This window comes from Mirounga angustirostris, unplaced genomic scaffold (assembly GCF_029215605.1).
Source record: "Mirounga angustirostris isolate CCGP_5_RB_7025 unplaced genomic scaffold, mMirAng1.0.hap1 SCAF_6, whole genome shotgun sequence".
In the NCBI taxonomy this organism is placed as follows: domain Eukaryota; kingdom Metazoa; phylum Chordata; class Mammalia; order Carnivora; family Phocidae; genus Mirounga; species Mirounga angustirostris.
Genome location: NW_026991714.1, coordinates 104,238,567 through 104,266,417, shown reverse-complemented (window position 1 = coordinate 104,266,417; position 27,851 = coordinate 104,238,567). Strand labels below are relative to the sequence as shown.

Sequence of the window (27,851 nt, the reverse complement as noted above, 5' to 3'; positions counted from 1 at the left end):
TGAACATTATGACTTACTAATATTCAATCCTAGAACTACAGAAATAGTACCTTCATAGGACTCAGCCTAATAAAAAATCACACTGTACCCTAATATGCTCAATTTTCAAGTCCACTCCCTGTCCTATCCAATGGGGTCAAACTGCTGACAGTTTGACAGGATCCTTACTCACTCCTTTAGTAACTTCATTTCTGGAGGACAGAAAGTGGGGGAGAAAGGACAGAAAAATAGCTGATTCCGATAAGGTAATTTAGCCTCAGGAAGACACAGGCTAAAAAATAAAGATCTCAAAGTTCAATCTAGCAACCTCCCTTTTCTACATGGGACCGGTTGTTCCTCAGAACTCCTTGTGTAATAAACTTCTGCTTCCAAGCAGAGATGGAAATCATACAGCGAGAAGAGACTGGGGATATAAGGTCCCAATCAATCTAGGGACTTCAATTTCCCTCAGGATGCCCACTTGATCAGCAGCAGTTTCTGTATTAGAATATCCCATTGACCCTGCAGGCCCATGGAAATCACCAGAAAACCCATCCCTTTTACCCCATCATGCACCCCCATCTTATAGGTATCATTATTTAAGATCTCCGTGGTATATACAGCATAGAGGCTGAGGTTTAGATGTGGAAACTGAGCTCTGTCCTTATAGACTCACCAATGACTCAATCTTGTAGGGACCCCGTTTCTCAAAACCCCTCATGTTTTTACAAAGAAACTAAGACTTCAGCGGCATGCCCAGGGTAATACAGCTTCTTAATGATAAAGCCCTGTACCAGGAATAGGAACTTCCAACTTGGGAGCCATGGAGTTCTTACAAATCCACACATGGATGTAGATTTTCTGGATCAATAAACACCAGTGGTACATCTATCATCATGTTTTGGCTTCAAAAATGCGTCTTCCTAGCTGAAAGGTCATGAACTACCTCACGATAGGATGTTGAGAGCCCCAGAACCTGGGGAAAGAGAGGGAGATTTGCTCCCCTCCTTCTTCTGTAGGACCCCTTTCAAGAGGCAAAAGGAGCACCAAGAAAGCTATCACCATGAAGTATGCAGACCATTTACATGCCTAACAAGACTTTTATCAGCTTGTTTTATTACAACAGCTTACCCCAACATCCCAGGAAAACTAAAGCACAACTTGTTCCGCAGTGAAGACCAAGTCTCAAAAATTTAGTATGAAAACCAACTTGACAAGCCATCTGCATGCTTGGACACCTCACCCCCACCAACCCCCATGCTAAACTGGGAGCATTTAGAGATGTGTGTTAAGTGGACCATATTTAAGGGTCCAAATCCGAGGGACAAGGCTTAAAAGCAGCAGGCAGCCACCGCTAGGAACTGCAACCAACACTCATGAGAAGAAAAGTCATGTTTAGGAAGTGCTCCTGAGTGGAAGACATTACCTCTCAGATGTCAGGAAGCTTCTTGGAGCATAGGCCCAACCTCATGTAACAAGCCAGACCAAAAACAGTTTGCTACATGAGCAAATAAGGGGAATGGAGATTAACAGACCCTAAATGCCACAGAAGCAAAAGCACATCCAGGACAAGAGTCATTGTGTTTAGTCAATTACTTTTAGACTGAAGAGCCAGGTTTTGTGCTTTTCATTTGCCTACCTTATAGCACCAGCATCCCAAGACTTCTACCCCATGTGGAATGGTAACAGAAAGGGACACTATTACCAGGGAAGTGAAAACATATGAAGATCCTCCCCTACCCCAAAGAGGGATACCAGAGAGGAAAACAAGAAGGTCTATGCAGAATTCCCACACATACACACACCCAGCCCCTCTGAGCAGAGGCCACAGGGAATTACCAACCTGATCAGAAGACTACAGATTTCTCTTTGCAGTTGGGCCAGTCAGGCCCTCTGGACATTTCTGAGGATAGTAGATTGGTTAGTAGACTGTGTATAGAGACAATTATTTTCTGATGCCTGACCCCAAACGGGGGGATGGAAGATCCTTGATTTTAAATTTGCAGTACTGAAAGCTCTGTCAGAATAGAAACAGTCCCTGTGCTGCTACATCCTAGCTGTGTTATCCTGGATGGGTCACAATCTCAGTTTGTCTCCTCTTCTGTAAACTAGTCTAACACTAACCGCATCCAAAAGGTATGACGCATAAGGGAACTAACATTTATTAAAGCCTACCACCTGGCTGTTACCTAGTCAGTCTTCATGAAATAGCCCAGTGAGTCATAGATCCTCAGCTTATAGCAATGAGAAGATAACATATTTAGAGTACACAGCCCTGTCCTCAGCATCTAGGGGCCACTCGGTAAATATTTGAATCAGACCAATATCCCTAAGAAAGGGATTGGTTATTCCCATGTCTCTTGGCACAAGATTTCAGTGCCCGAATTCCAAGTCTGCATTCGTATCTACAATTTTATCGATGCCACTACTTGGTCATCAGCTAGTAGAAAAAGAAGATTGAGGACTTAATGCTGATATACATGATGCATTCAAGCCAAGAGAAGGCCAAATGAAGTCAGATTCATGTTGAATAAAAAGATTTTACAGAGGAGAGTGGAAGGAGGGCTGATATAGGCCAGTGGAACTCCTAAAACCCAGGGCAATAGCAGTCAGTACAATGTGGTGTTGAAAGCAGTGACCTAATTTCAACATCATCCATCTCATTCAATTGTTTTAGTGGTGGTATGGTCTTTTGTTGTTGTTGTTGTTGTTGTTTTCTGTGCACTTAAGCCATCTCTTTATCTGGGGGATAGGTCTCCATGAATTTCGAAAAAGTTATATCTGGTTTATGTTTGTACATTTAAGCAACATTGCAATAAAAACAGTATCAATACTATGGGCTCATCAGAAGGCGCTTCTTTTTTTCCTCTTTAAGAAGGCTCTACCAAAATTTGAGAAGTACCATGTGACACACATTCCAAGAACTACTACTTCTTATGGCTGTCATTAGAAACTAAAAGGGGCAGAATACTTTAAAAAAAAAAAAAAATACCCTAAACCCCAGGGCTGCCACTCAGATCCACTGGCCTAGGAGGTTCAGGACCTGGGAGACTAACACCCCAGGAGCATTTTCTCAGCCTGTCTTCTCAGCTCCTCCCCCAGCAGCTCCATCTGCTTAAAACAGTCCCCTAATGCTCAAAATGCCTCACCAACAGGTTAATGATTGCCTTTGAGCCCTTTGGAGTAGGTTAAAAGCAGGGGGTGCAGGAAAATAATCAAGTTAGGGAAACGGGGAAAGGAGGCACAGGAAAGTTCTTAGCCCTACTGTTAAGTGTTCCATGAAGTTGGAAGAAGCTACACCCAAAGAATGCTGGGTCTGAAATGCAGAGACCTAGGGTCTTGGGGGAAGGGGACATTCTTGGCAGAGGCCCCCTCCTCCACTTCCTCTAGGCAGGCATGTTAACTCCCAAAAGCCCCTTTTCCTGCCGTCTAAATAAGACCCATCATTTTTAACCTTTCCCACAGGCTGGTACCTCCCTGGCCTGCTCACTTCTGAACTCGGAGAAGGTGGAAACATTTGCCCGGAGTAATCTCAAAAATCTAACTGTGCCTGACACTACCTGCCTTAGGCAATCCAAGGGGTGAGCTTCAAAACCTCAGAACTATTTCTCCAGGGCATGCAAGGGAAGGCGGGAGGAGGGCTGGCTTAATCAGAGGTTAAAGAGAGAGACCTGGCTTTTCCAGAAGGTAAAAGGCACCTGGGCCCAGCATCCCTCCAGCAATGACTGAGAACACCTGAGGCTCCACTACAGCACTGAAAGCAAGTGAGGCTAGGTGTCTGTCACCCAGAGTTGAAACTGGAATGTTGCCATTCCTCAGACACCAGTTTAAGAAGTCATGTGCCTAATGAGCTCTTGCCATTTGCGACAACATGGAGGGACCTAGAGGGTATCATGCTAGGTGTAACAAGTCAGAGAAAGACAAATACCGTACGATTTCACTTACATGTGGAATCCAAAAAATGAACAAAAAACAAAAACAGACTCAAATACAAGAGAACAAATTGGTGGTTGCCAGAGGGAAGGAGAGTGGGAGGATAAGCAAAATAGGTAAAGGGGACTAAGAGGTACAAACGGTTATAAAATAAGTCCTGGGGATGAGGAGCACAGCATTGGGAATATGGTCAGTAATATTGTAATAAGGTTGTATGGTGACAGGTGCTAACTACCCTTGTGGTGAGCCAAGTATAATGTATAGAATTGTCGAATCACTACGTTGTACACCTGAAACTAATATAACATCGCATGTCAACCATATAATAAACTAAAAAGAGAAATCAGATGCCGAAATAAAACTGGGGGACTTTAGCCTTCTACCTGTCTTGAATAAGGGGCCTAGGTTTAGGTTCCAGAGGCAGTCTGCAGTGTGGCCCCCAAACCTAGAGCCTGCAGGAATGCATTATGATTTTCATGGTCTTTAGTGGGACCTAGGCACTTTTGCCATCCTGGGGTCCTTAAAAAATAAATAAACCCCATACACATCCCTAATGTTTATATTTTACAACTTCATTAGTATAAAGACGAATATATTAAAATGTTTTCTTTGACCAAAGTGATTTTTCTTCTGATTATGAAATTACACATTTTATGAGTCCCAAAAAGTACCATCAGCTGTGGGCATGGTCCACTCTGCCTGATGGAGAAATTGGCGCTGCTGGCCTTAACAGTGAGCACTAGGGACAGAGGAGGTGGAGGGGACCTGGTCGACCTAGGGGGCCTTCCCCTCTTCTCCCACAGCCGGGGCGGGGGAGGGGGGGGAGCGGGGCGGTGCCAGGCCCCAAAGGGACCTGTCCTCACCAAGCTAGGGCGGGTCTGGACACCTGAAAGTGTCGCCAGCTGGAGACGCAGCCCCCCTGAGGTAGGGCGAGGAGCCCTTTCTACCTCGGGGTGGCCCCTTGCCCCAGCACTCCCTCCCCACACCGCTTGCCCCAAGCGAGGGCGGGGTTCGTCCTGGCGGACTTACTTGAGTTCCACTGACCACGAGCCCAGCCATGACGACTGGGCGGACGCGCGGCGCGGAGCACCGAGTGCAGGCGCGGAGCACCGAGTGCAGGCGCGGAGCACCGAGTGCAGGCGCGGAGCACCGAGAGCCGAGCACTGAGCGCGGAGCGCGGCGGCTGCGGGCAGCACGGCGGGGCGTGCAGTTCCGCACTTAAGTAGTCAGCTGACCCGGCGGAAGCCAGAGGCGCGGGCCGGGTGCTGGGACTTGGGCTCCGCTGCGCCCGCCGCTTGCTCTCGGCCGGCCCTGGAGCCGGTGAGCCTAGGCACGCCCCCCGCCACGCGCCGCCACAGGTGGCCCCCAGCGCCCCGGAATGGCCTGACCCCTTGACTTCCGCCATGGCCCCCGGGCGCCCCAGGATCTCATCGCCCCCTGAGGCTCCAGGGGACCAGGAATAGCATCCCCCCAAAACTCCACGCCCAGAACTCTACTGCGTTAGTCGGGGGCGGGCTAGGGGGAGCAGGGCTTCGCATGAGGGGGGCCCCATCTGAGGGCCCCGTTATTTAGCGGGGGACATGGAGGGCGGGCCTTTCCTATATTTCCTATATTTCACAATCCAGGTTTCGTAACTGTCCTCAACTGCAGGGAGGAGGGGCCTTGGCCTGAACTCCCCTCCCCAACTTTGAGAGGAAAATGGAGTGGTTGAAAGGACACCTGGTGGGGCGGAGTTTCCATTTGTAGTGGGAGGAAGAGGGAATTGAATTTCCCTATAAATAAAATGCCGGCTCAGCTAAAAACACCCCCAGCTGACAGTAATAAACCCTCGAGAAGAAGAATCAATGATGTCCCCAAATTTCAGGTTTCTCTTATTCTCTCCCTCTTATTTGTGAAGCTCAAAGTCATCCATGCGGTCAAATCCCATCCCCAGTCACCACCGCTCCCCCCACACACACACCCCTTCCCCTCAGCTGGAAGAGAAAGGTGGCCTTTACTGCCTCCTCCATCAGGCCTCCTCCATCTGGCTGGGTGGGCAGCTCATGCCTGTCCTCAACTGAAAGGAACCAAATTTTCTCCCTGTGAATTTTTGCCTTCATGCCTCCATCCCCAGGGTGCAGGAAACTATTACCACGTACCACTTCATTGTCACATTATCACCAGTCCTCTCTTGCAGCTAAGAGCCAGCCGGGCCTTAACTGACCTCTCTCCCTTGCTCCCTCCGTACCAGTGAGTAAGGAAGCTACCATTCAGAGAAGGGATCCTTGAGTGCCAGACCCCGGGTCCCACGCAGTGCACTACAGTTACCTCAACTCAGGAGACCTACTGATAATAGTAGCTCCCACCTCTGCTGAGGGGGTGTTCCCAGGGCTTTTGTTTTCATTGTTCCCTGTGTCTAAACAGCCCTTAGAAACCCCTGTTTGTGCAGCTGATGATAATTATGATCGTGGTTGAGCATATTGTGGCTCTCATCATTGTCTCTCAGGCCTGGTGCCAACACATTGTAATGCGGGCCCTCCTTGTCAGCATTCGGATGAGCAGTGTTGACCTCTGAGGGCTGACCCGACTGCCCCTCTCTCTGTTGGGAGGAGCGGACATAGCAGAGTGGAGCTGTAAGAACAGAGACTTGACTGTGTTTACTTTGGGGGGGTTCAGGAAATGCTGCAACAAAAGGTCCTACAGGCCAAAAAAGAAGGCTTGCCCTCCAGAGATAAGGGGGATCAAAGGGAATCTTCTAAGGCCTACTGCCCCACAGAGCAGCTCCTCATGCTCCTCTCTCTTTCTCTGCTGGATGCAGCCTCTCTGGTCCATTGTCCACTTTTGTTTGCCTTTCCTACCCAAAAAGGAGGAAGTAGGCCCAGGCCCTGACAGTCATGATACACTGCCCTCTCCACCTTTCACCTTGGTCTTCCTAGAAGGGCTCTGACTGGGAGGAGAGGACATGAGGAAACAGGCTTAAACCTACTCACAGATGAAATTGGAATGTATACACTCCCACCCCAGCAGGAGGGTGCTTGAGGTCATCTCATCCATGGCCCTGCATCCATACACACCTATGTCTTCTGAGCATAGACTGTTCTGTGGACACTATCTGCCAATGATGCCAAAGTAGGCAGGGATCTTTTCTACCTTTCCAGGCCTCCCTCACAATTTTTCCTTCCTCTACACAGCTCTAGGGTAATCATTCTAAAAGCCTGATTTGACCCTACCTGAAATCTTTCGATGCTCCCTATCAACTAATAACACAGTCCCAAATCTCCAATACATCCCTCAAGATCTTTTAGAATCCCATCATCTGCTACCTCTCCTACCTCCTCTCCCACCCCTCCCCTCCGCTACCCGGCTTTCAGCTGTTTTGTCCCCCAACCAATCTTGTCTCCACTAGGTGAACACATCCAGGAGGCTAGTTGACTGCAAGGGACAGAGAATTGGGGAAATCACAAAAAATAAGGATAGCCCAGATTGACATGGGCTTCAGTGTTTGAAATGGGAGCTGATAACAATACGGAGCTACTGAAAGTTCTTGAGCAGAGTAGAAATTTGTTGAATTTAGCGGGGGAGGGCTCCTCTAAAACCAGACTGGGTTCACCTCTCCTTATTCCCTTCAGCTTTGGAAGTTATCTTCAGAAGAGAAGAACAAGAAGGAGGGAGAAGAGAAGGGAAGGAGGGGAAAGGAGAAGACGAATCTGTATCTCTGGACCAAGGAAAATCAGAAGGGGGGTGGAGGACATCTTTCTACCTCCTCATCACTTTTCTTGAGCAAAAAGGACAACTAAATTTAAATAGCAAAGGTAAAGTTCTTCAAGTAATATGGCCCTCCCTTTGGAAGGGAGAGAGCAAAGGAACGCTGAGATGAGGCTGGACCAGGAGGTGAACAAATGATTCCTTCGGAACACAGGGAGTTGACAAGAGTGAACAGAGGATACAAATCTTGTTGGGGCTTCATCTTGAACACAGCTCTTTCTGCCTCAGCCCCAGAAGCACGGAGGGGAAGAAAAGGCTCATGCAGTCATCCAGATTCTTCTTCAGTTCCCTCCCGCCATTCTAGTGGGCAACTGAGAATGAGCTGCAGGGGACCCTGCCTTACCCCATTTTATCCCACAGCTCCTCTGCCCCAACTTCTGAGGACCAGGCACTGTGCTAGGCACTCCGGGTATACATAACTAAGACATACACTTCAGGAAAGAGTTGTGCTCAGACATTTGTATTACTATGTCAACAAGAAGCCCTGTGATTGTGATCCTATTTCCTGTGCCCAAAGCTGTGACAGGTAGCCCCATTTGTATAGTATACTCATGAGTACTACAGAACAGAAAGTTCAAATCAGAGCTGGACAGCTAATCCTGAGCCTATGAATTCTGGAGCTCTAACACTTGCAAATGGGGAGTGAGAAGGTTCGACACTTACCACTAGACATTTCCTTATCACCCTTGATGAAGAGGGCAATATTTTATTCCTACTGTCATCTTTGTTATTATTATTCTTTGGCAGAAAAGGCCCTTTCCCCTAGAGTTCTTCCTCCATCGCATTCCTGCGGACAAAAAGGAAAATCCTGTTTATCTGCAATCAAGGGAGTTGATTCTGGGGTCGACCAGAACCAGTGAAACAGGAACTGATTCCTTAAAATCCTCCAACTCTATGCATCATCAGCTGAGAGGACAGGGCCAGTTAACAAAGTTTTATTAGCATTCCTACCTATCCTTAGTCGAATTTCTATTCAGCCTGGCCTCATTTCTTTCAGGCCCAACCCCCGGGTAGGTTAAGATGATTGCTGTAATTAATCATGCCCCAGCCCCTAGTTCAGACTCACCACATTCAGATTTCAATTAAAACAAAAAAATCTGGTTGTCTGCATTCAAAATGCTCTTTGTTGCTGAAGCAGCCTCCTTTCAGTCTAAAGGAGGGAGTTTAGGGAAGAGGAAAGGTTTCCAGGGCCCTCTAAGCAATATTTGCACGTATGTGAAGGATTAAGGATGATCTAGGCTCCAAAACACCTCCCTGATCTCCCAACCAGAACAAATTACATTTTAAAATATATATATTAAATGCAATCATACTGTTTGGCATGATTATTCATTGCATAAATGTTGGTTTATTATTACTGTATACTATTATAATTATCATTACCATTACTTCTCCGTGCCTCTGAGTTTCCTTCTCTTGGTATCTTAAAAGATACTGTGGTTGTTGTCTCTATTAAAATGCAAACATTAGCTGGGAGTGGGGAAGGGAGTAGGTTTGCCAAAGGTGAGTGGGAGAAAGGCTTCTGCTTTTCACTGCATTATCTTCTGTGATTTTGCAACATGCATACCCTGCCTTTGTAATTAGAAGCTAATGGAGGAGATTGGATGGAAGGATCAGGAAAAGATAATTTATAACTGGAACTGCTACCTGCTAATCTCTTAGCATTATTTTCACAAATCCTGAAAACAGCAATGAAAAACAAATCTTATTCCCCCATTGACCTGGAACTAGCTGGATGCCCCAAGTCCTTAGCTGGGCCCAGAAGGGAAGTTATCTCTGACTTGAGGACAGGGGCTCATAGTGGACTTTTGAGAAGGAAAGAGAACACTGACCAGAAGAACCTGTTCAACTTTATACTGTCCACTGGGGGAGAGGGAAGCAGTATCTAAGCCCCAGGTACTTTTCCAGAATCCCAACGTGGCTTGGAGAGGTTCTGCCATTTAGAGGTTGAGGAACAACCGGCCTCCGATTAAAATGTACAGGACTCAGCAAACGAGATTCTGATTCCACAGATGCAGCCCTAGCATATATATTTTCTCAAGTACCCCCAGGTAATTTTGACTGTGACCATCCAGACTTACTGCTTTAGAAATCATTTACTCCAACTACTGATTGAGGAAACTGAGGCCTAAGGCATGGAACGACTTGCCCAAGGCCACCCAGCCAATGAGCAGCTGAGCCCAGGCCAGAACTCTGATCTTCTGAAGAAAATAAAACGGGATTCATCCTACATCCCAGTAAGAAGAGGGTGAAGAGACTGGGGAAGAGCACCAGAAAGATGCCATTTCACATCTAATCACTTCTTGTCATGTTGTAACCATTTTCCTCGTATGGAGCCCCACACTGATGGATCAGAAATAACATTTTCAAAGTTATATCTTCAAGGAAATGGCTATTAATGTTCTTCCTCTCCTTTATAGAGTGCTGAGGAATACATATTACTTTTCTCTCTACTTATATTGCCTATTTGCAAATTGTATTCACTACCCAGTCCTCCAATTTGTCCTACCCCTGAAGAGATTATGATGAATAAATGTGTTCCTGGAAATAAAATAAAATACAAAATTTGTCACTGAGATTTATTTTTATAATTATTTACAGGGATTATTTTAGAATATATGGGGGGCAATAATAATAATGCACACAAGAGGGTTCTGGCATGATTTACTAACATTAGTTCAGAGTCTCTTCCCACTTCTCCAAAAGGAGGCCCAGCTCTCTCTGCAGCTCTGAGCCAGGGGCAAGGCAAGTATCAACTGCACCTTTACCACCAGTACCAGAAAGCTGAGGGTCAGATGAAGTTCTAGGCACGTCTTGTAGTAGTCAGTGCCCTGGCCTACGAGTCCTGGGTTCAAGATCTAGCTTTGCTATTATTAGCCAGGTGCCTGTGGCTGAATCCTTTCACTCCTGAGGTCCTCAGTTTCCTTACATGAAAACTAAATGATCTAAGGAGCAATATACTAGTAAGATAAAAACACAAATAAGTATGTACATCTCCCCAAAATAAGGAGGGAGAATGTGCTCATTAATAAATACTTCTGGACACTAGTAGGTGGCAGGCACAGACAATAAGGAACAAGACAGTTACAATCCTTATTCCCCTGGGGCTTATATTCTGGTGGGAGGACACAGGTAACAAGTAAATAAATAATTTCAAGGACATGAAATGCATAATTTCAGGTAGCACTGACACACGCTATGAAGATAAAAGCAGACAATGTGAGGTAGGGGGGTGCTAATTTGGATACAATGTCAAGGTCTCTGCTGGCTGTTCAGAGCATTTCACCTGTGAAATCCTTGATGAGCAGAGCATGAGCCAGACTTTAGCCCCTCTCACAATGCTTTCTGATACACAAACTGCACAGCCTCAGACAGCTACGGAGTGTTCTGGAAAGGCTTCTCTAAGAGGAGCAACAATTGGGCTGAAATCTGAATAATAACCTGGTGCCAACCATGAGAAGACTTGGGAGAAGGATCTTCCAAGCAGATAGAATAGCAAAAGCAAAAGCTCTGAGTGTTGTCTGAGTCTCATGTTGTTGTGTTGCCCCTTTGCTCATGCTTGAATGGTGAACTTGAGCTCAAGTGCTTCTCAGGGCACAGTGTCACTCCAGCCAGAAAGATGAGTATCCCTGGTATAACCACACCAGGCTTTGGACTGCCGCTCAGCTCCAGAGCACAGGTGGGCTGGAGCCTTGAGACGCTGCAGCTTCAAGCAGAGGCATTCACGGGCACACAGAGGTTCTTCAGCCTGATAAAGCATCTATGGTTTTCTTGGAGAAGAAAACCGGGAAGGATCACCGACCTTTGTACATGACCTGGCACAGATTCACAGACTCACAAAAGCACATCAATATATGTATAAGTGTATAGACACACAAAACACAGGCCAATGTTGGATTCATGAGTTCCATCTCATTGCTACAGTCTGAACTCTGAACCCCAATCTGGGACACACTCCGGTCTCCCATCTATTGCACTAGCTACCAGTGGCCAGTAGAGAATGCAGAAATTTTAGACTGTCAGTACTTAGAACCCGGAGGGTTTATAGCTTATGCTAAGGTACTGGAAATTCAGTCATTCGATTCATTTATTCAAAAAATATTTATTGAGTGCCTGCTGTATACTTGACACTAATCTAAATTCTGGAGACAGAGCAGTAGAGAAAAGAAAGTTTCTATTCTTGTGGTGCTTACTTTCAGTGTGGGGAGAGATAATAAGCAAGTAAATACCAAATATGTTAGGTGGTGATAAGTGCTGTGGAGAACAATAGAGCACAGAGGGGCGATAAGAAGTCCCAGGGGGTAGATGGAGTGATCAGGGAAGGCCCCACTAAAAAAGTGATATTTAAGCCAAGTCCTGCAGGAAGCAAGGGAGAGCCAGATGCACATCTAGGGGGAAAATGAACGTTCAAGATAGCCAGAACAGCAAGTGCAAAGGCCCTGAGGCAAGAGAGTGCCTGGCAGGTTTGGGAAACAGCAAGGATGTCAGAGTGGCTAGAGTGGAGTGAACAGGAGGGAGAATAATGCAAGTGAAATCAGGAGGCAGGGTACGTGTGAGGAGGAGAAGCAGATCATCTAAGGCCTGATAGACTAAGACTAGGACTTGGGCTTGTACTCCCACATGAGATGGGGAGCTTTGAGCAAAAGACCCATATTTTGTAAAGACTGCTCCGGCCGCTGTATTGAGAACGGACCATGGAGAAGGAAGGGCAGAAACGGGGAAAGCAGGCAGCAGACTATCGTAGGACTCCTGGAGACGGTGAAGAGTGCCTACATATATTCTGAAGATGACATCAACAGAATTTCCTGTTGGATTGGACATAGAGAGCATGAGAAACACAGGAGACAAGAATAACTCCAACTCTTTGACCTGAGCAAATAGAAAAATGAAGTTGTCGTACTGAAATGATTAAGCAAGTTAGGGGATGGGGGGTGAGGGAGGGGGGGACCGGGGATCACTTTTGGACCTAAGAAGTTTGGGATGACTTTGAGATATACAAGCAGAAAGGTCAAGGAGGCAGTCTGTATATGAATGTAGACTTAAGGAAGCAAATATGAACTAGAGCTGGAAATTTGAGGGTCCTCAGTTTTTAGATGGCACTTAAAGCCACAAGACAGGATCTGAAGATTGGGTCCTAAGCACTGACAGAGAGAGGTCAAGGAGAAGGGGAGGAACAACAGAGACTGAGAATGAGCAGCTGCAGAGGTAAGGAAGAACCAAAAGCAAGTTAGACTCTGGAAGCCAAGAAAAAAGATGATTTAAAAAAAAAAAAAGATGGGGTTCTAACATAATGATCAATTCAGCCAAGGACCACCAGGCAATCCTGAAAGCATTGGGTGAACAAGAAATTCCCATGGAAATTCACAGATTATCTATAAATTACAAAGGGGAAAATCTACCTTTAGAGTGGAGCAATCTGGTGATCACAACCCTACCCAAGAGCCCAAACAGCATCTCCAAGGGTAAGAACACCTGATGATATGGCCCTCTGATGTGATGCAATGGGAAGTACACACCACGTACATGCTATTCTTGCCAAAATGTTTAACCAGAATCTCCTCATGAGGAAAGAGACAAACCTAGAAAGTGAAACATTCTTCAAGACAGCTGAGCTACACTGTCCAAAATGTCAATGTCACGGGGAGAAAAAAAAAAAACAGGAAGGAATGTGTAGATAAAAATGGACTGAAGAAACATGACAACCAAGAGCAATGCTTGATCTTTCATTGGACACTGAAACTACGGAAAAGAAAAACAGCTAAAAGACATTTTAGGAACAATCAGAAACGTTTACATTTGAACCATCTGATGATGTTACTGATGATATTAAATGAATATTATTTTTTGTAGGTGCACTAATTGTATTGTGGTTTCATAAGAGAATGTTCTTTTCCTTAGGAGATGCAAGCTGAAGAAATTGGGGTAAACATCAAGTTGCCTACAGCTTTCAAATGGTTCAGAAAAAAATAATGTGTGTGTGTAAGAGAGAGCATGCCAAAGTGGTAAGATGTTAAGAGCTGATAAGTCTAAGTGAAAGGAAAGAGCATTCATTATCTTATTCTTTAATTTTTTTCATAAGTTTGAAAAATGTTATAAATAAAATATTAATGAATAAGAGGAAAAAAGAGTGATCAATTTGTCCAGTGCTATTCAAGGTCAAGTAAATTGAGGACAAAGAATTAACCATTGGATTTAACAGCAGGGAAGTCACTGGTGACATTGAAGACAGGAAGAGAGCAAAAGAGGCAGGCCAGGACAAGACCATAAAGACCTACATAGGCTTCACTTCAAGCACAATGGGAGTAAGGTGGTTACATTCGTATTTTAGGGCAAGAGGCCTAACAACTGTAGGAAGATCCATCAAAAGAGGAGAGTGGGGTCAGGAAAATGTCCTCACATACTCTGAAAGCACACCTGACCGCCTTCATGGCCTGAAGGGAGAGACTACAAAGAGATTGCAGCCCAACTGCCAGGACTTGATGTCTGTTTGCGAGACAAGGATGGAGGAGCCAAGATGGTACCACTCACCAAAATACCACATTGCAGGGAGGGAGACCTGATGCCGTTAAAAAGTCCACATGCACTGTGCCCTCCTTTAGAAGAAGCAGCAGATAGGACACTCTAGGACCAACAGTAGCATGTGACAATGTAAATGCAGCACATTTGAAGACCTGCTGAGTCATTCTATCACTTCACTCAGGGTATCTGACATCTGAGCCAAGTTCAGTGTGCTGGGAGCCATGACTTTGGGGTGTGACAGTGATCTGGTGATGCCTTTGTTCATAAAGTCTCATCCTGGGTATCCCTCTCCCCATAAGCCCTTCCAACTCTTGCTTGCCCTTGTTGACAAGCTTTCTCCAATCCTCCAGCCCTCAGTGACTGCTCCAGGGTCTGAAACATCATTGTAAAGACTGGTACAAGTGCCTGGCAAGGATTCCTGCAATATGGTGTTGTTATGTACATTTATATCTGTCCTAAATAGGTGGACAACTCCTTGAATGTAGAGAACCCAGTTCACATCTCAGAATATTCTCAGCTTTGCCCAGAATAGGTGATCTATAAACTGAAGAAGAGGTGGAGAGAGGGAGGAGGAAGATGAAGGCCACAGCTTAACACTCCCCCTAAATGCCCACCATGCTAACTCCAAGCCATGGGATCACTTCTCACTTCTATAGGTTGCAGTGGAGTTACTTAGAGGCCATTGCTTTCAAGCCCCCAAATTTCTGGGTTAGAACCCCTGGTAAGAAGCCTCCCTGAAACAGCCTACAGTGCTCTCTCCTGAAGCTGTTTGCAGTAAGTGACTCACCCAATTAAGAGCATCTACATAACAAAGCCTCACCGGGCTGCAGAGGTCACGGAGACTGTGAAGTGTGTCTTTAGCGTGTGCAGCAGAGAAGGTTCACTAATTTACCAGTCATTTCCACCCCTCAAGAGCCTGTCAGCCTTTGAGATGCAGGGGATAAAAGAATCCCCAAATTCCCACCCCACACCAATCATTTCTCCCTCCCCAACCCTCCCCTGCATTTCAAACCTGTGACTAATAAGTGCCAGGGATGGGCCTCTGCCCACCTGGCTCAGAGGAGGAAGGAGAATAAAGAAGTTGCTTTGATTGGGAGCATTTTTCAGTAAAAGAGAACTGGGAGGAGCAAGGAAGCAAGGAGAGTTCTGGAGGCACTGCATCGTTGTCTCCATTAAACAAGCAAACAAACAAAAGTATTGTCTTTTCCCTATTGATAAAGGCAACAAATGTTTGCCGTAGAAACTATAGGTGAGCAAGAAGAAAGTTAAAATCACTCACAATCTCATTCCTCAAGTGGCCAGTGGTTGGTTACATAGACATCCTTGTAGCCTGCATTCTAGGTGACATGCATTAACTGTGGGTGTGGTGCATGTCCCTATTCTTTCATAACCAGTTTTATGCATTTAATGATATTTCTCCAATATCTCTCCCCATGGACACATGGAAAGAATGTTAGAGCTGGCAGGGATGCTGAACTGGGCTGACAGAAAAGGTGAGTTTGGACATGAGAGCATGAAAGGGAGGCATTGCCAGAATTTCTGAAACCAGAAGAAGGCCATTTTGAGGCAGGAAAGAGCACTGACCTTTGGAACTTGGGCAAATGACTTCCTCTCTATGAACCTCAGTTTCCTCATCTGTAAAATGGGAACAACATTACATGCCTTCTAGGACTGTTGGGAGGATTAAAAGAAATCATGGAAAGGACTATACATCTTTGGGGGCACTAGATGTTTTATTACTCATTTTAATAAGTTCATTCATGCCTACTTTAGCTTAGCCCTCTGCTAGTCTGAGTTAGGAATATAAAGAAAGCATCTGGTTAGGCCTGGAGGATCTTAAAATCTAACTGGGAACTTGAACACACACACACAAAGTTAAACAATATGAATTTAAATATGAATTTAAATAGCTAATGAAAGATATCATCAATTAGTAAATAATTGTCAGATGAGTGGCACCAACAACACCCCAGGGGTTCAGAGGTAAGAAAGAACACAGGGGGATCATCATCATCATCACTTTGAGCACTTTCTATGTGCCAGGCACATGCATTGTCTCATTTAATTTACCCATTGACCTGAGAGAGAAGTACCATTATTATATCCATTTTGCACAGGAGGAAACCAAGACTTCAGACGGGTTAAGAACCTCGCCCCAAGTCACACATCTAGGAAATGTGGCAGTACTGCTCTTTGGAACCAAGCAGTTGGACCCCAGAGCTCACCACATGCTGATAGCACTGTGATCTACTCAAATGGAGATAAGGGAGGGGAAGCTGAGGACTGAGCTGATGGTAGAAGAGGGAGGATGTTGCCCCTTCAACTTTTGTGGTTGGAAGCAGGCCCTGCATTACAACAAAGAGGAAGGAGATTCAGATGATAGGCAGGCAGAAAAGGTAAAACAAAACAAACAAACAAACAAACAAAAGCATTACATGCCCACGATACAATAGTTTACAGTGACACTGAGGGTTAAAGGTATGACTGGCTACTTGACTATTCTAAAATACTATCCTTCAAAAATGTTTGAAGGCAAGTCTCTAATAGCTTTCTCTACCTTTTTTGGACCCCTCTGGTACTATCCCAATAATGATAACACCAGTGGAAATAAGATTTGCCAAAGGGGACAGGTAAAAGATATGCTTGACTGCAAATATAAAACTCCTCAATGTCACTGACAACAAATAGGAATTTAATTTTTCTACTATCAGAAAAATTTGGGGGGTGGATCATTACTGGAGATGGCTCAGTGTCCCAGTAATGTCAAGATTAAGTGTCTCTCTGCCAGTCTCCTGGACTTTTCCTCATGATCACAAGGTGGCTGCCACAGCTGTAGATATTATATCCAAGTTCATAGAAGGAATAAAAGAGAAAGAGGGGAAGGGAAAGTGTCAAAACATCTGCATCACCTCCTTTGATCAGGTAAACAAGAGTGTTTCCCAATGCTTCCCCTCCATACTTCTACTGGTGTCTCATTTGCAAAACTGGGTCACTTGACCATCCCTAGCTCTGAGAATTAGGAGAAATGAAAATAGGATTGTCATGATTGGTGTAGACACTGGGCCCAGCACGTTGCTACAGTGGTAAGCTTAGGAAAAAGGAGGAAGGTGGATATTGAGCCACAAATCTAAATTCTGGTATCAGACTTGGGGATTACAGGATTGGAAGTTAGATACGCAAGCATGGGGGACAAGGGACTTCCAGGGAAAGGTGACACAAGGAATGGGACAATACAGGGCATGTGGTGAGAACAAAGAAATTAGATCTGGCTGGGGTATAGGCAGCTGCACTTTTGTAATCTATCCTATGGAAATAAAATCACTGACCACAAGAATAGAGACTCAAGAAATTTTGTTAGTGAAAAAAAAACAAAACAAAACCCTGATAACAACCTTCATGACCATCAACAGGGGAATGGTTGAATAAGTGGGTATCTTCATCCTAAGGAATACTATGCAGCTAAATATAAATAAATTACCTCTATACCTATAGACCCATTTGTTATCAAGAAAGAATGAGGAACAGATAGCTCTAATATATTCATTGTTTGTATAAACAAGCAATAACATAATAGTCCCATATATGTGGGCATAGTTTATCTGAGCATGGTGAGTGTGGAGAAAGGGATAGAAGTTACATCCCAGCTGTACATCCTGGATATCTCAGGAAACTGGGTGGGAAATGGGGAGGAGATGGGTGAGATCATAAAGTTTGTCTTTATATATCTTTGAGTGCTTTGCTGGTTGAAGTGAACATGTTTCGTTCATAATTTTGTAACGCACCTTAAAACTTTTTAGAAGTAGTTTAGAACCAGATTATGAAGAGTCAAGAGTTTCCTGTGGATGATGCAGAGCCACTGAAGATTTCATGAAGATGGAGGCAAGGGAATGATGTGATCAAGAAAAGGAACCTAGCAAGAGTATGTATAATGGATTAGAGGCAAGAGAGGCTGAGAACAAACAATTAGAAGGTTCTTGTAGCAGCAGCTCAGTCAAGAGCTAATAGGGTACTGAACTATGATAGCTATAATATGAGAAGTGAGAAAGATAAAAAAGAGCCCTAGCTGCAGCCTTGGGACATACACGCCTGAATAGTGGGAGGGGTGGTCATGGGTTGGGGGGGGCAGTGTTTTCCTTTCACCTGTGTCAGCTAGCACATATTGCACTTTGAAAATCTGAATAAATGGCTGGGAAACCGTAGATATTTCTCTTCTCCAACCCCCTCGAGCATTCACTTAGTTGATATTTACAACATATAGGTTCAAAATAACATTTTCACGAGAACTTTTTTATCCCCCTTATTAAATTGAAAACATCTTAGGATTTGAGACCATAGAGAATACTTACTGGTGGCCCTGCAAAGTGCAACGAACCCCAAAAGTTATTATTCATCCATTTAGCACAGTTGATGGTACATACAAATGCTCTTTTCTTCATTCATTCCTTGAAGAAATAGGCCCTGTCCATGCCCCCTTAGAGTTACCATCCAGTGAAGGGGACAGCCTCTCAATAGGAAATCCCCAGTGTGGTAAGTGCTCTGAGAGAGTGACAGGAGCCCTAACTCAGTACCAAGTGGGAGGGTGCAGGGAAGTGGTGTGTAAGCTGAGACATGAAAAAAAAGTAGTAAGCCAGGTGAAGAGAAGGACAGAGGACTTTCCAGATAGAAGGAAAGGCATTAGCAAAGTCCTGAGGGAGGGAGTAACAGGGCACATTTGAGTAACCAGAAGGTAGCCATTGATTCCAGCAGCTCAGGTTGAAGGGAAGTAGGAGACACACAAAGGCAGAAAGGCAAGCTGAAGCAAATCAAGTCTCAGAGACCTGCCAGCCATGGGCTCAACTTGATCCTAAAAACAATGAGAACGCAGGCTTTTGAGCAGAAGAGAAACATGGAGTGATATATATATATATATTTTTTTTTTAAGATCATTCTGGTTTTGGCAGGGACTGCAGGAAAACAAGGGGGGATGCTCACTGGTCCCATTTCCCCATCAGGCTGGGAGCTGCTGGGGGCTGAGTTGAACCCATCACATTTATACTTTTCGCCACCTCTGTGCAGGTCCAGTTCCGCAAGGCCTCAGCTGCTCAGTAATTGAAATTTCTCCTGGCAGCCACCAGGGTAAGGAAAAGTGCGGAGGGGAGCGAGAATCTTAAAATCTAATTGGGAACTCCCCTCCATAGGTTAGTAAAAGCCCAGCAAGATTCCCCCAGAGTGATAGATTGGAGACGCTGAAGATCTAAAGAAAAGAAGGGATAAGGATATGGATGAAATGGGAGTGAGACAAGACCCATCTCTTCTCTACGTACCTCAATCTCTTTATCTATAAAACAGGGCATTCATGGTACTCACCTCAGAGACTTAAAGTGAGGATATAATTCATACAGTTTTAGATAGTATCTGGCATAAAGCAAACACTCAGAAAGTGTTAACCTTTGTTCTTGTACTTCCTGAAAGAACATGATCACGGATATGCATTCCCTACTGCTTCAGGAGGACGACTGGCCGGTTCCAGAAAATGTTTGAGAACCCCTGGGCCAGGCAGGTCTCGGGAGTACCAAGAGATCAAAGTTTGACAAAGTCTTAACGTGCGAGTTTGGGCCGAGATTGTTAGTGTGCATGTGTTCGTGTGCCTATGACTTAAAGGCATAAGACAGGACGCCCAGGTGTGGAAGAGGAGCCGCCATTGCCCTCCCGCGAAGGCGCCCGCCTGAGATCAAGCTGCCCGGCCAGCGGGGGCGGAGCCTGACGAGCTGGGGGCGGGCCGGCGCCGCGGAGGGGCGGGGCCGGCGCCAGAGCCCGCGGCCCCGCCCCCAGCGGAAGTGCCGCCCGGCCCACCGCTCCCTCGTGATGCCGGTTCCACTGGCCGGTTCTACCCCTCGCGATTCCGCTCCTAGAGGGAGTTCAGTCAGGGCCCCAACGCCTGGTCCGAGGAGGAGGACCCGGGTCTGCGTATCTGGCTGTCTCGGGCAGTGCTCTGTCCCTCCCACTCCCCGGTCCTCCTTTTCATTCCTCTGCTACCAGCGTGGCGGCAGGCGCCGCGGGGAACCGCACAGGTAAAGACTCGGTTACTGAGGACGCAGGTGTGGGTGCCTCCCAGGCTGGACGGGCAAGGGAGAGGCTTACGGCACGTGCCCAGCTTTTTTCCAAAGCGACTGTATTCACAGTGGGGTTCGGGGTGGGCGGACGCGGACCCCAGGAGCGCTGTATTGCATTGGGGAAGCAGAGGGGGCGGGACTGAAGTCCCCAGAGCTTGAGAGCCGGATCATTTGTGTCCCCGCGTCTTGCGCAGGCTCTGTTGTGCCTGGGAGGTGGTGAGCTGGTTGGGTCCAGGCTGCAGCTCCAGAGGGTTATCCCCCACCCACTCCCCGCGGTAACTGGGATCTGACAGTAGCTCCTCCCGGGCGCGCACAGTCTGAGGTTTGCAGAATGAAAATCAATAAAATCAATGCAAATGCAAAGAACACGAAACATGTTGGATTGTTATTATTTGCGTTTGTTAAATTCTTTTATTTAAAAAAAAAAAACATTTTCTTCTTGGAAAAGGTGGCTTTGGCTCGGATTAGGGCCTCGGAGAGGGACGCAAAAGGCCCCCCGGGCCTCCCCGCAGGGGGCGGAGGCCTGTCCCTCGGTCCAAGCCGCTCAAACTTCCCGGAGCGGCAGTGATCGGTCCAGAGGGGAGCCCCCGGTGCGCTCGGCTTCTGGATAAGGCTTTACCCCGCGCCTCATTGTCCGCACTTTAGGGAGATGCACGCCCCCCCTCCATCCGCATTTCCCCGGTTCACCACCCCCACGCCACGGGGGCCGTGCCTCCTCCCCTCCCCCCTGAGCTCTCCCTGGCGCTTTAAATAATGATATTTGCATGCAGGGAGCGATTCATAAATATGTCAGGGCCGGTGAAATATAGGCAACATTTCAAACTTTCTATTTAAAAAACATGAATTATGGCCGCGGAAAATGTGTTCCCATTTAAAGGCGATACGAAGTATTTGGTGTCTCGTCCCCGGGCCCATCCATCACGCAGACAATAAAGAGAGTTTTTCGCCCTGACACCCGCGATTTATGGGCGCCCTTCTCTGCCCTCATCACTCACCCGCCGCGGCCGGCCCGGCGACAGGCCCTGCGGAGCGACCGGCAGCCGCCCCTCACCCCCGCGCGGGCCCGCGCGCGCACTTTGTGCCCTCGCCAGCCCCCCAAGACTGCCGCTCCCAGGGGGGAAGCGCCCACTCCAGGGAGTTGGGAGGTCGGCGGTGATGGTCTAGGCAGCCGAGCAGGAGCTGAAACCACACTCGTCCTCTCACCTCGGTGCAAGCCTCCCTTAGGGCTGGGGCTGAGCGCGCCAAGGAGCGGCCTTGCGGGCCAGCTCAGCGTCTCGACCTCGCCAGCCAACCGCGGCGCCGCGCTTGTGAGTTTCCAGCGCGGACTGCCGGAGGTTATTTACGCGCGGGTTCGACGGGAGGGGAGGGGACTGGGCTGGGGGCTCCCCAAGCCGATTTCTAGGCATTCCGCCCTGGGGAAGGCGAGCTGGTTCCCAGCTTTCTTGAGCCCTGCTCGCGGACGCTTCTGGGCAAAGCTCTTTCTGCAACTTTTACAAAGCTTCCTTCTTCCTGGTGCTATCCCCACAAACACATCCTGGGCGTCCGCTACACATGGGAAACTATTTTTACGGACTGGGACCGGGGAGTTGGCGAGAAATAAGGAAGGGGAGGCGCCTTCCCTAGCGTTTCGCCTAGGGCCAGGCTCGGCCTCCGCAAGCCTTCTTCGCCCACCGCCCCGACCTTGCGCACGCACACACCCGCGCGCCATCCTAAGTCGCCACCGAATCATTTTGGCAAAGTTGCGTCGAAGAAAGTTCGGGCTTCATTTGCCGCGGAATTTGCTTTCAGTTTTCGCCGCGGGCGGACTCAGCTGGGCAGGTTTTCGAAGCACCGCGGGGGGGGAGCGGCGGGGGGGCGGGGGGAGGGGGTGCTCGGCACTGCGGGGCAGCAAGGGGCCGCTCCCGGCCTGAGGGCGCTGATAGTCTAGCCTCCTTCGGAGGCCGGACCTACAGCCGCACGATCACCAGGAGCCACCTCGCGTCCCGTGCTGGGCCGATGCGTCTGCGTACACTCGAACCGGGAGCCGTTTCCTGCCGGATGCCTGCGAGCTGAATTTATTCGGATACAGGCAGCGAAAACCGCAGAGAAATCCCGTCGATTCTAAAAATGACAAGGTTGAATTTATTAGATCAAGATTCATGTGTAAGTGCAGGGAGATGAACATTATACAAACAGCTCCACGTCCAGTGTAAACGGAAGATCGCTTCCGGTTTCAAGGGCATGTAACATAACATTTGAATATTTAGATCTATAGAGGGATATAAAATGTTATTAAATTATTGTGTGTACATAGTTAAGTTGGAAAAATTCTAGAGCAAGTGCTTTTTTTTTATATATATATATACAGCTCCTGCTTGAGTGCAATTCGGGCTCGAGATAGCCTTATGTCCAAATAACCACCCAGCGAATATTTCCTATAACCAGAGTGAGTTTTGCTACGTTGAAGGATGCACTATGTGTACCTCTTTAGATATCTGCGGCATGGCAGAGGTGAAATAAATACATTTAAGAAGAGCAGTCACAGATAATTGAACTGCATCGCTACAATATTTCCGGGTATGGAAATAAATATTACTATCAGGTCGGCTGTGGAAGGTGTGCACAAATAGGGGGGCTTTCGAGAACCCGGGGTGGGAGCCACGGGTCCTGCAGCTCTGGACACCGAACACGCTGAGACAGGCTCTATTCGATACCCTCGACCTCGGACCACGCCGTGACAGCTGGGAGAGGCTCGGCCCAGACGGCCAACACTACCTTCCCTCGGGGTTCTCCCGGATACACGCTCGGAGAGGGAGACTTCATCGGGCGCGGAACCTGGCATTTGGGGTAATATAGGACCTGGGGTCATGCCGGCAGACCTTTCCCCCTTAGCTACTTCAACGACCCCACAATCCTAGCTCCACCGGGCTCGGGCAGTGGCCATTTGGGCCTATCAATCTGGACCAAGAGTGCGGAAAAGTACGGGTCGCGCTTGGTTCCCAGTGTCTCAAAGCGCAAAGCTAGAGGACACCGGAGAAGGCCACGATTTCGAGTCCGTGCGGAATCTGCCCCCCCGCCCCGGCCCGGTTTGAAGCCATGGAAGTGATTATCTGACTGCATTTACTTATTAAGTGTTAGGCAGCCCCCCAAATCCTCAGTGTTGAAGCCCAGATGCCCCGAGGGTCTCCTCCACATATTTGCAAAGCTCAGGCAAAACCGAGAGCGAGGTCCGCGACGTCGCAGTTGTGAAACTCCAAGGCCAAATACTTATTCCAGAATAGGGCGCTTGCAACCGTCCAACCATCACACTGCCCTGGTCCTTTCTTCTCACCCCTCCAAACGCACCCAACCCTGGCACAGTCGCAGAGCTTCTAAGAGCCCCTGCTTGGGAGAAATTAGGCAGGAATTTGTCAGGAGTTCCTGGGAATTGCACACACTCCTGAGGCAGCCCTGCCGCAGAGAAATAACCCGGGCCCTGAGAATGTCCTGCTTCAGAGAGTGTGACTGCGCCGAAGTGGTATATACGGTATACCGAGAGGACAGAGAGAGAATACGAAATATTCCCCGTCGAATAGGAAAAGGGGGAAAGAAAGAGGAGGAAAAAAGAATAAAATGGTTAGGGAGTCTAGAAAGAAGCGGGTGAGGAAACAAAAAAGAGAAGCGGGGGGGGGGGGGGGAGAAAAAGCCAGGAGAGGCGAGCCGAAAAGAGTACAGGCCATGGCGAGGCCCTGGGACCAGGCCAGACCGTGGCTCTGGCAGGCCCGGTGCCACCGCAGGCCAGAGAAGAGGTGAGGGCCGCCCGAGACCGTCCCCCACCAACCCTGCGAATCTGGGCCCCGCTCCCAGTCCGGAGGGGCGGGCCTGCGTCCAGCGGCCTCCGCTCCTACTCTCCCCCCACCCGGGGGACCACAAGGCGGGACCGTGGTGGGGAGGCCCCCAGGGGCGCGCGCCAGTCCCGGACTGTTTGGGCGCTCTGGGCCAGGCTTTCCAGCTCGCCGGGCCTGACCTGTCAGGCGGATTATCTTCGAGGGAGATTAATAGGGGAGGCGGGCTGCAATAATAATCGTTTTGTTTGATGTGACAACTCTGATAGGCGTTGATTTACTTACAAACTGATAGGCTTTTAATTGAGCGCCTCCGCCGAGCCCGAGATGAAAGGGAAGCGACGGTGAAAGGCGGCCCGCCTGCCCTCCGGCCTCAATACTGATTAGCCATCTCGACAGTGAATAGTTCAAGGCATTTTCAAACTTTTTTCCTCAGCTCTCTCGCCTTCCTTCTCCTCCCACCCCCTCCTCAAATATCTGCCATGCCCACTCCTTTTTTAGAGAAAACAAATCATTTACACTGTGTGCAAATAAAATCCGCGGGACATCCACGCCAACCGCCGCTGGGGTTGGAGGCTTTAGGCCTAGTGCTGAGTAATTAATAATTCCCCCACCCCCAAGGCCTGCAAGGCCTTCAGGGATTTGGCCTCCCCGGCGAGGGGCGCAGGCTCGGATGCTGCGCCGCCCGAAAGCCCGGGACGCGCAGGCCCCCAGGCGCCCCCGTGCGCTCGGACCTTCGGAGTTGGGGTTTGCGAAGAGCGAACGCATGCGGACCACGACCCGCGCGCGCGCGCCGCAAGGCGCAGGCCTGCGAGCGTGTGCCGCCACACCGAGGCACGCCCATTCTGGGGCACGCGGGGCCCACACTCTGATTCCCCCCAGGCTTTAGGTGCTGGGGTTGCCGCCCCTGAGCTGCCCGGTGTAAAGAGAAAGCTGCTGGAATTCCAGGAGAGAGAACTGAGTCTGTCGGGGGGCGGGGGGCCGAGAGGAGACACCCGCTGTCCCCTCCAGCTCTGGCCCCCGCCCGCAGCATTCAGTGTCCAGGCCTCGCGAGGAGGCTGTGGCGACGCGCGACCCACGGCTGGGCTCGCGGAGCTGGGAGCTCCACAGATGATTCCGGCCGGCACCTCGACAGCCGCGCACTCAATGACACAGACGCTAACACACCCGCAGGATACAAGCGGCCTCCCCCACATGCTGCCCTGCAGAGACAGCTTAGGACGGTCCTGCCCTCAGAAACGGGCATCTGGGACTCGCTCCCCAAAGATTCACACAACCTTCACAACCTCGCGTGTGGCCTCACCACCGTGTCACGGACTCACCTTCCTCACCTCCGCACAGGCAGACACCAAATCCCCTTGAACGCAGGTGTGTTCTTACACCTATACGCACGCACACACGCACACCGACAAACAGCAGCCCAAAATACACACTTCGCTCTTCTCCAAATTATCTTTGGTCAAGTTAAATCTCATCAAGTTTACCAACCTAAAGAATCAAGGGATAAGATTAAAACGCAGGAAAAGAATGCCTACGAGAAAATTCTAAAACTCACCCCCAGAAAGTTCTCGGTACCTGTATGGAGTGGAAGAGAGACCCAAAAAAGGGGGCGGGGGAGGGAAGGGGGTGGTGAGAGAGGAGAGGGCGAGCCTGCGGAGGGCAGGTCCCAGACTCGCCCCCGCGGTAGGGGCTCAGCGCCGAAGGAAACCGGGTCGCCAGAGCCAGCCCCTGGCCCCCGCGCGGGTACAGACTGGCTTCTGGCTCCCCGCGCTCCCTGTCCTACCATTTATCAAAGGACTTGACAACAAAAGAAGAGCCCGGGCGGAAAAGTGGGGGAGGGGAGATTCAAAGTCGTCCAAGTCCTTCCGAGGAAGGGGTTGTGTCCTCCTCTTGCCCCCTTCCAGTTTCTGCGAGTTTCTGGAGGCGACCTCCGAACTCGCTCCGGACGCTACCAAAGCCCTGACAACTCACACAGCTGCACGGACGTCCGTACACACTTGTGCACCCAGCTCCAGGTACACAGAGGCAGGCACAGCGCCTCCCCTCTTCCTTCCAAACCGCCCGAGTGACGGTGCAAATCGAGGGGAACACGGCAGTCCCGCTCCGCTTCCCTGGAAGACCCAAGTTCCTACCGGCAGCCGCCCCCTCCCGCTCTCGCTCCTTCCCTCTGCTTTCCCAACGCAGGTCAGTCCTGGCATGGCGTTCCTATAAATTCGAGCGAGGAGCCCAGAGTAACCCCGGCTACCAAGCCTGTGGGGATACTGCAGGGTGGGAGAGGTTTGGAGAGGAGACCTGAGTCAGCCTGAGACAACTCCACCGCACACCCATGGCCAGGCCTCTTCGCAGCCTCTCAGCCCTAGCCACGATCCGAAGGGAGGTCAGAGACTTAAGTCGGGGAGGAGGTACCCCAGCACTGACCTCCAGGACTCAAAATTACGTTGCGGTGTGGTTCTTAGAAAGAAGTCTGAGTTTGGGGTCGGGGCACTACGAAGGGTGGGTCCGCGGAAGGCTGGCAGCCTGACATCCCTATGCTCCCAAAGGACTATCCTAGGGACAAAAATATCTCCCATCTTAGACATCGCCGTCGCCCGTCTCGGGTACCCAGGGCAGGTCCTCCCGCCGCGGCCCCAACAGACCGAAGTCCCAGAGGTGAAAAGGTGTATCTTTCTTCCACACCGAGAAGGGCGAGGCGCACACCTCAGGCCTGTGCAGCCCTCTCAGCGCCCTGGGCACACCTGCGCACTTTACTCTCACTATTCATTTTCCTGACACAGAGAGCCTCTTTTCCTCTCTTTCATTCTTTTTCTTAGAGCTACCCCCACCCCATCCCAGGAGACTGCTCCTCTTTCCCCCTCCGCTGGTTCCCCCTTGGTCTCTTCCTTACTCTCCATCTCTCTCTCCCTCTCTCTTTTTCCCTTCAAGTCGCACCCGCCTTGTAATCAGCAACAAAAGCTGACATAAATCACGGGCGGATTGACAAGAGCTGACAAATAACTGATTGATTGCGGTCGAGGAACATTGACAATTGATGGAGGGGTGGAGATGCCCAAAGAACTGAAGAGAGGGGGAGAGAGGGGAAGAGAGGGTAGCAGGGGAGAGTAAGAATGGGGGGGGGAAAGAAGCCTGAGTGTGAAACAGAGGAAACATGTGACCCCCGCTCCAGCCCCAATCTGCGCGTCCCCGGGAGTCACGTGGCTGGGAAGGGCTGGGAGCCCCGCGCACAGCCGGGAGAAGAGCCGCCGCCGCCTCCGCGGCCCACCTAGCTTCTGGTTTCTCTGCTGCCGAATCTCGAGGAATCAAAGCGGGCGGGCGCACTTCCTCCGTCACCCGCTCCGCAGCTTTCCTTACCCTGGCGGCCGCGCCGCGAGAGATTTCAATTACAGAGCGAGACAGAATATTTGGTGTTTGGGTCCCCTGTGCAGCCCCTGGAGTTGAAAGTCCGGCCGTTGTCCAGACTCCCGCCGTTGCTCCTTCTGGTCACCCCCTCAATCTGTTCCTCATACGCACCCTCCTGCAAAAAAAGGTTTCAGTTTATTTTCGAGCTAGGGAAAGGAAGTACGACGAGGAAGAAAAAAGAGGGAGGCGGCAGATAGCAAACGCAGAATAAATGTCCAGCTCGTCCTCGGAGCGAAATCGAGGGAGGGGACACGCGGGAGGGGGGCGGTGAAGAAGGAGCTGCCCATTAAAACCAGCGCTGAGAGTCCTGGCGGCGGCGGCGGCGGCGGCGCGGGACGCGTCACATCCCCTTGACCCTCCAATCACCTCGGGCTCCCATTTGATT

At 49.1% G+C, this 27,851-nt stretch overlaps 1 protein-coding gene and 1 long non-coding RNA gene across 5 annotated transcripts in view; both read right to left on the bottom strand.

The window, feature by feature from the left end:
- The window catches only part of LRMDA (leucine rich melanocyte differentiation associated), a 1,045,267-nt gene extending 1,040,080 nt beyond the window's left edge, over window positions 1-5,187 (bottom strand). Inside the window, exon 1 of one of the 4 annotated variants that reach the window (XM_064594859.1) lies at window positions 4,942-5,187. In XM_064594859.1, the coding sequence (XP_064450929.1) occupies window positions 4,942-4,971 (30 nt within the window). In that variant the 5' untranslated portion in view covers window positions 4,972-5,187. The remainder of the gene's footprint in view (window positions 1-4,941) is intronic. The other 3 variants (XM_054508231.2, XM_064594858.1, XM_054508230.2) reach the window with 3 other exon arrangements.
- A 15,438-nt stretch (window positions 5,188-20,625) lies between these two features.
- Window positions 20,626-27,619, bottom strand: LOC135364777 (uncharacterized). The gene is made up of 3 exons (XR_010412483.1): window positions 27,419-27,619; window positions 25,393-25,558; window positions 20,626-22,367 (listed from the first exon to the last, which is right to left on the bottom strand). It is a non-coding gene; the product is annotated as an uncharacterized LOC135364777 (long non-coding RNA).
- Window positions 27,620-27,851: the final 232 nt, after the last annotated feature.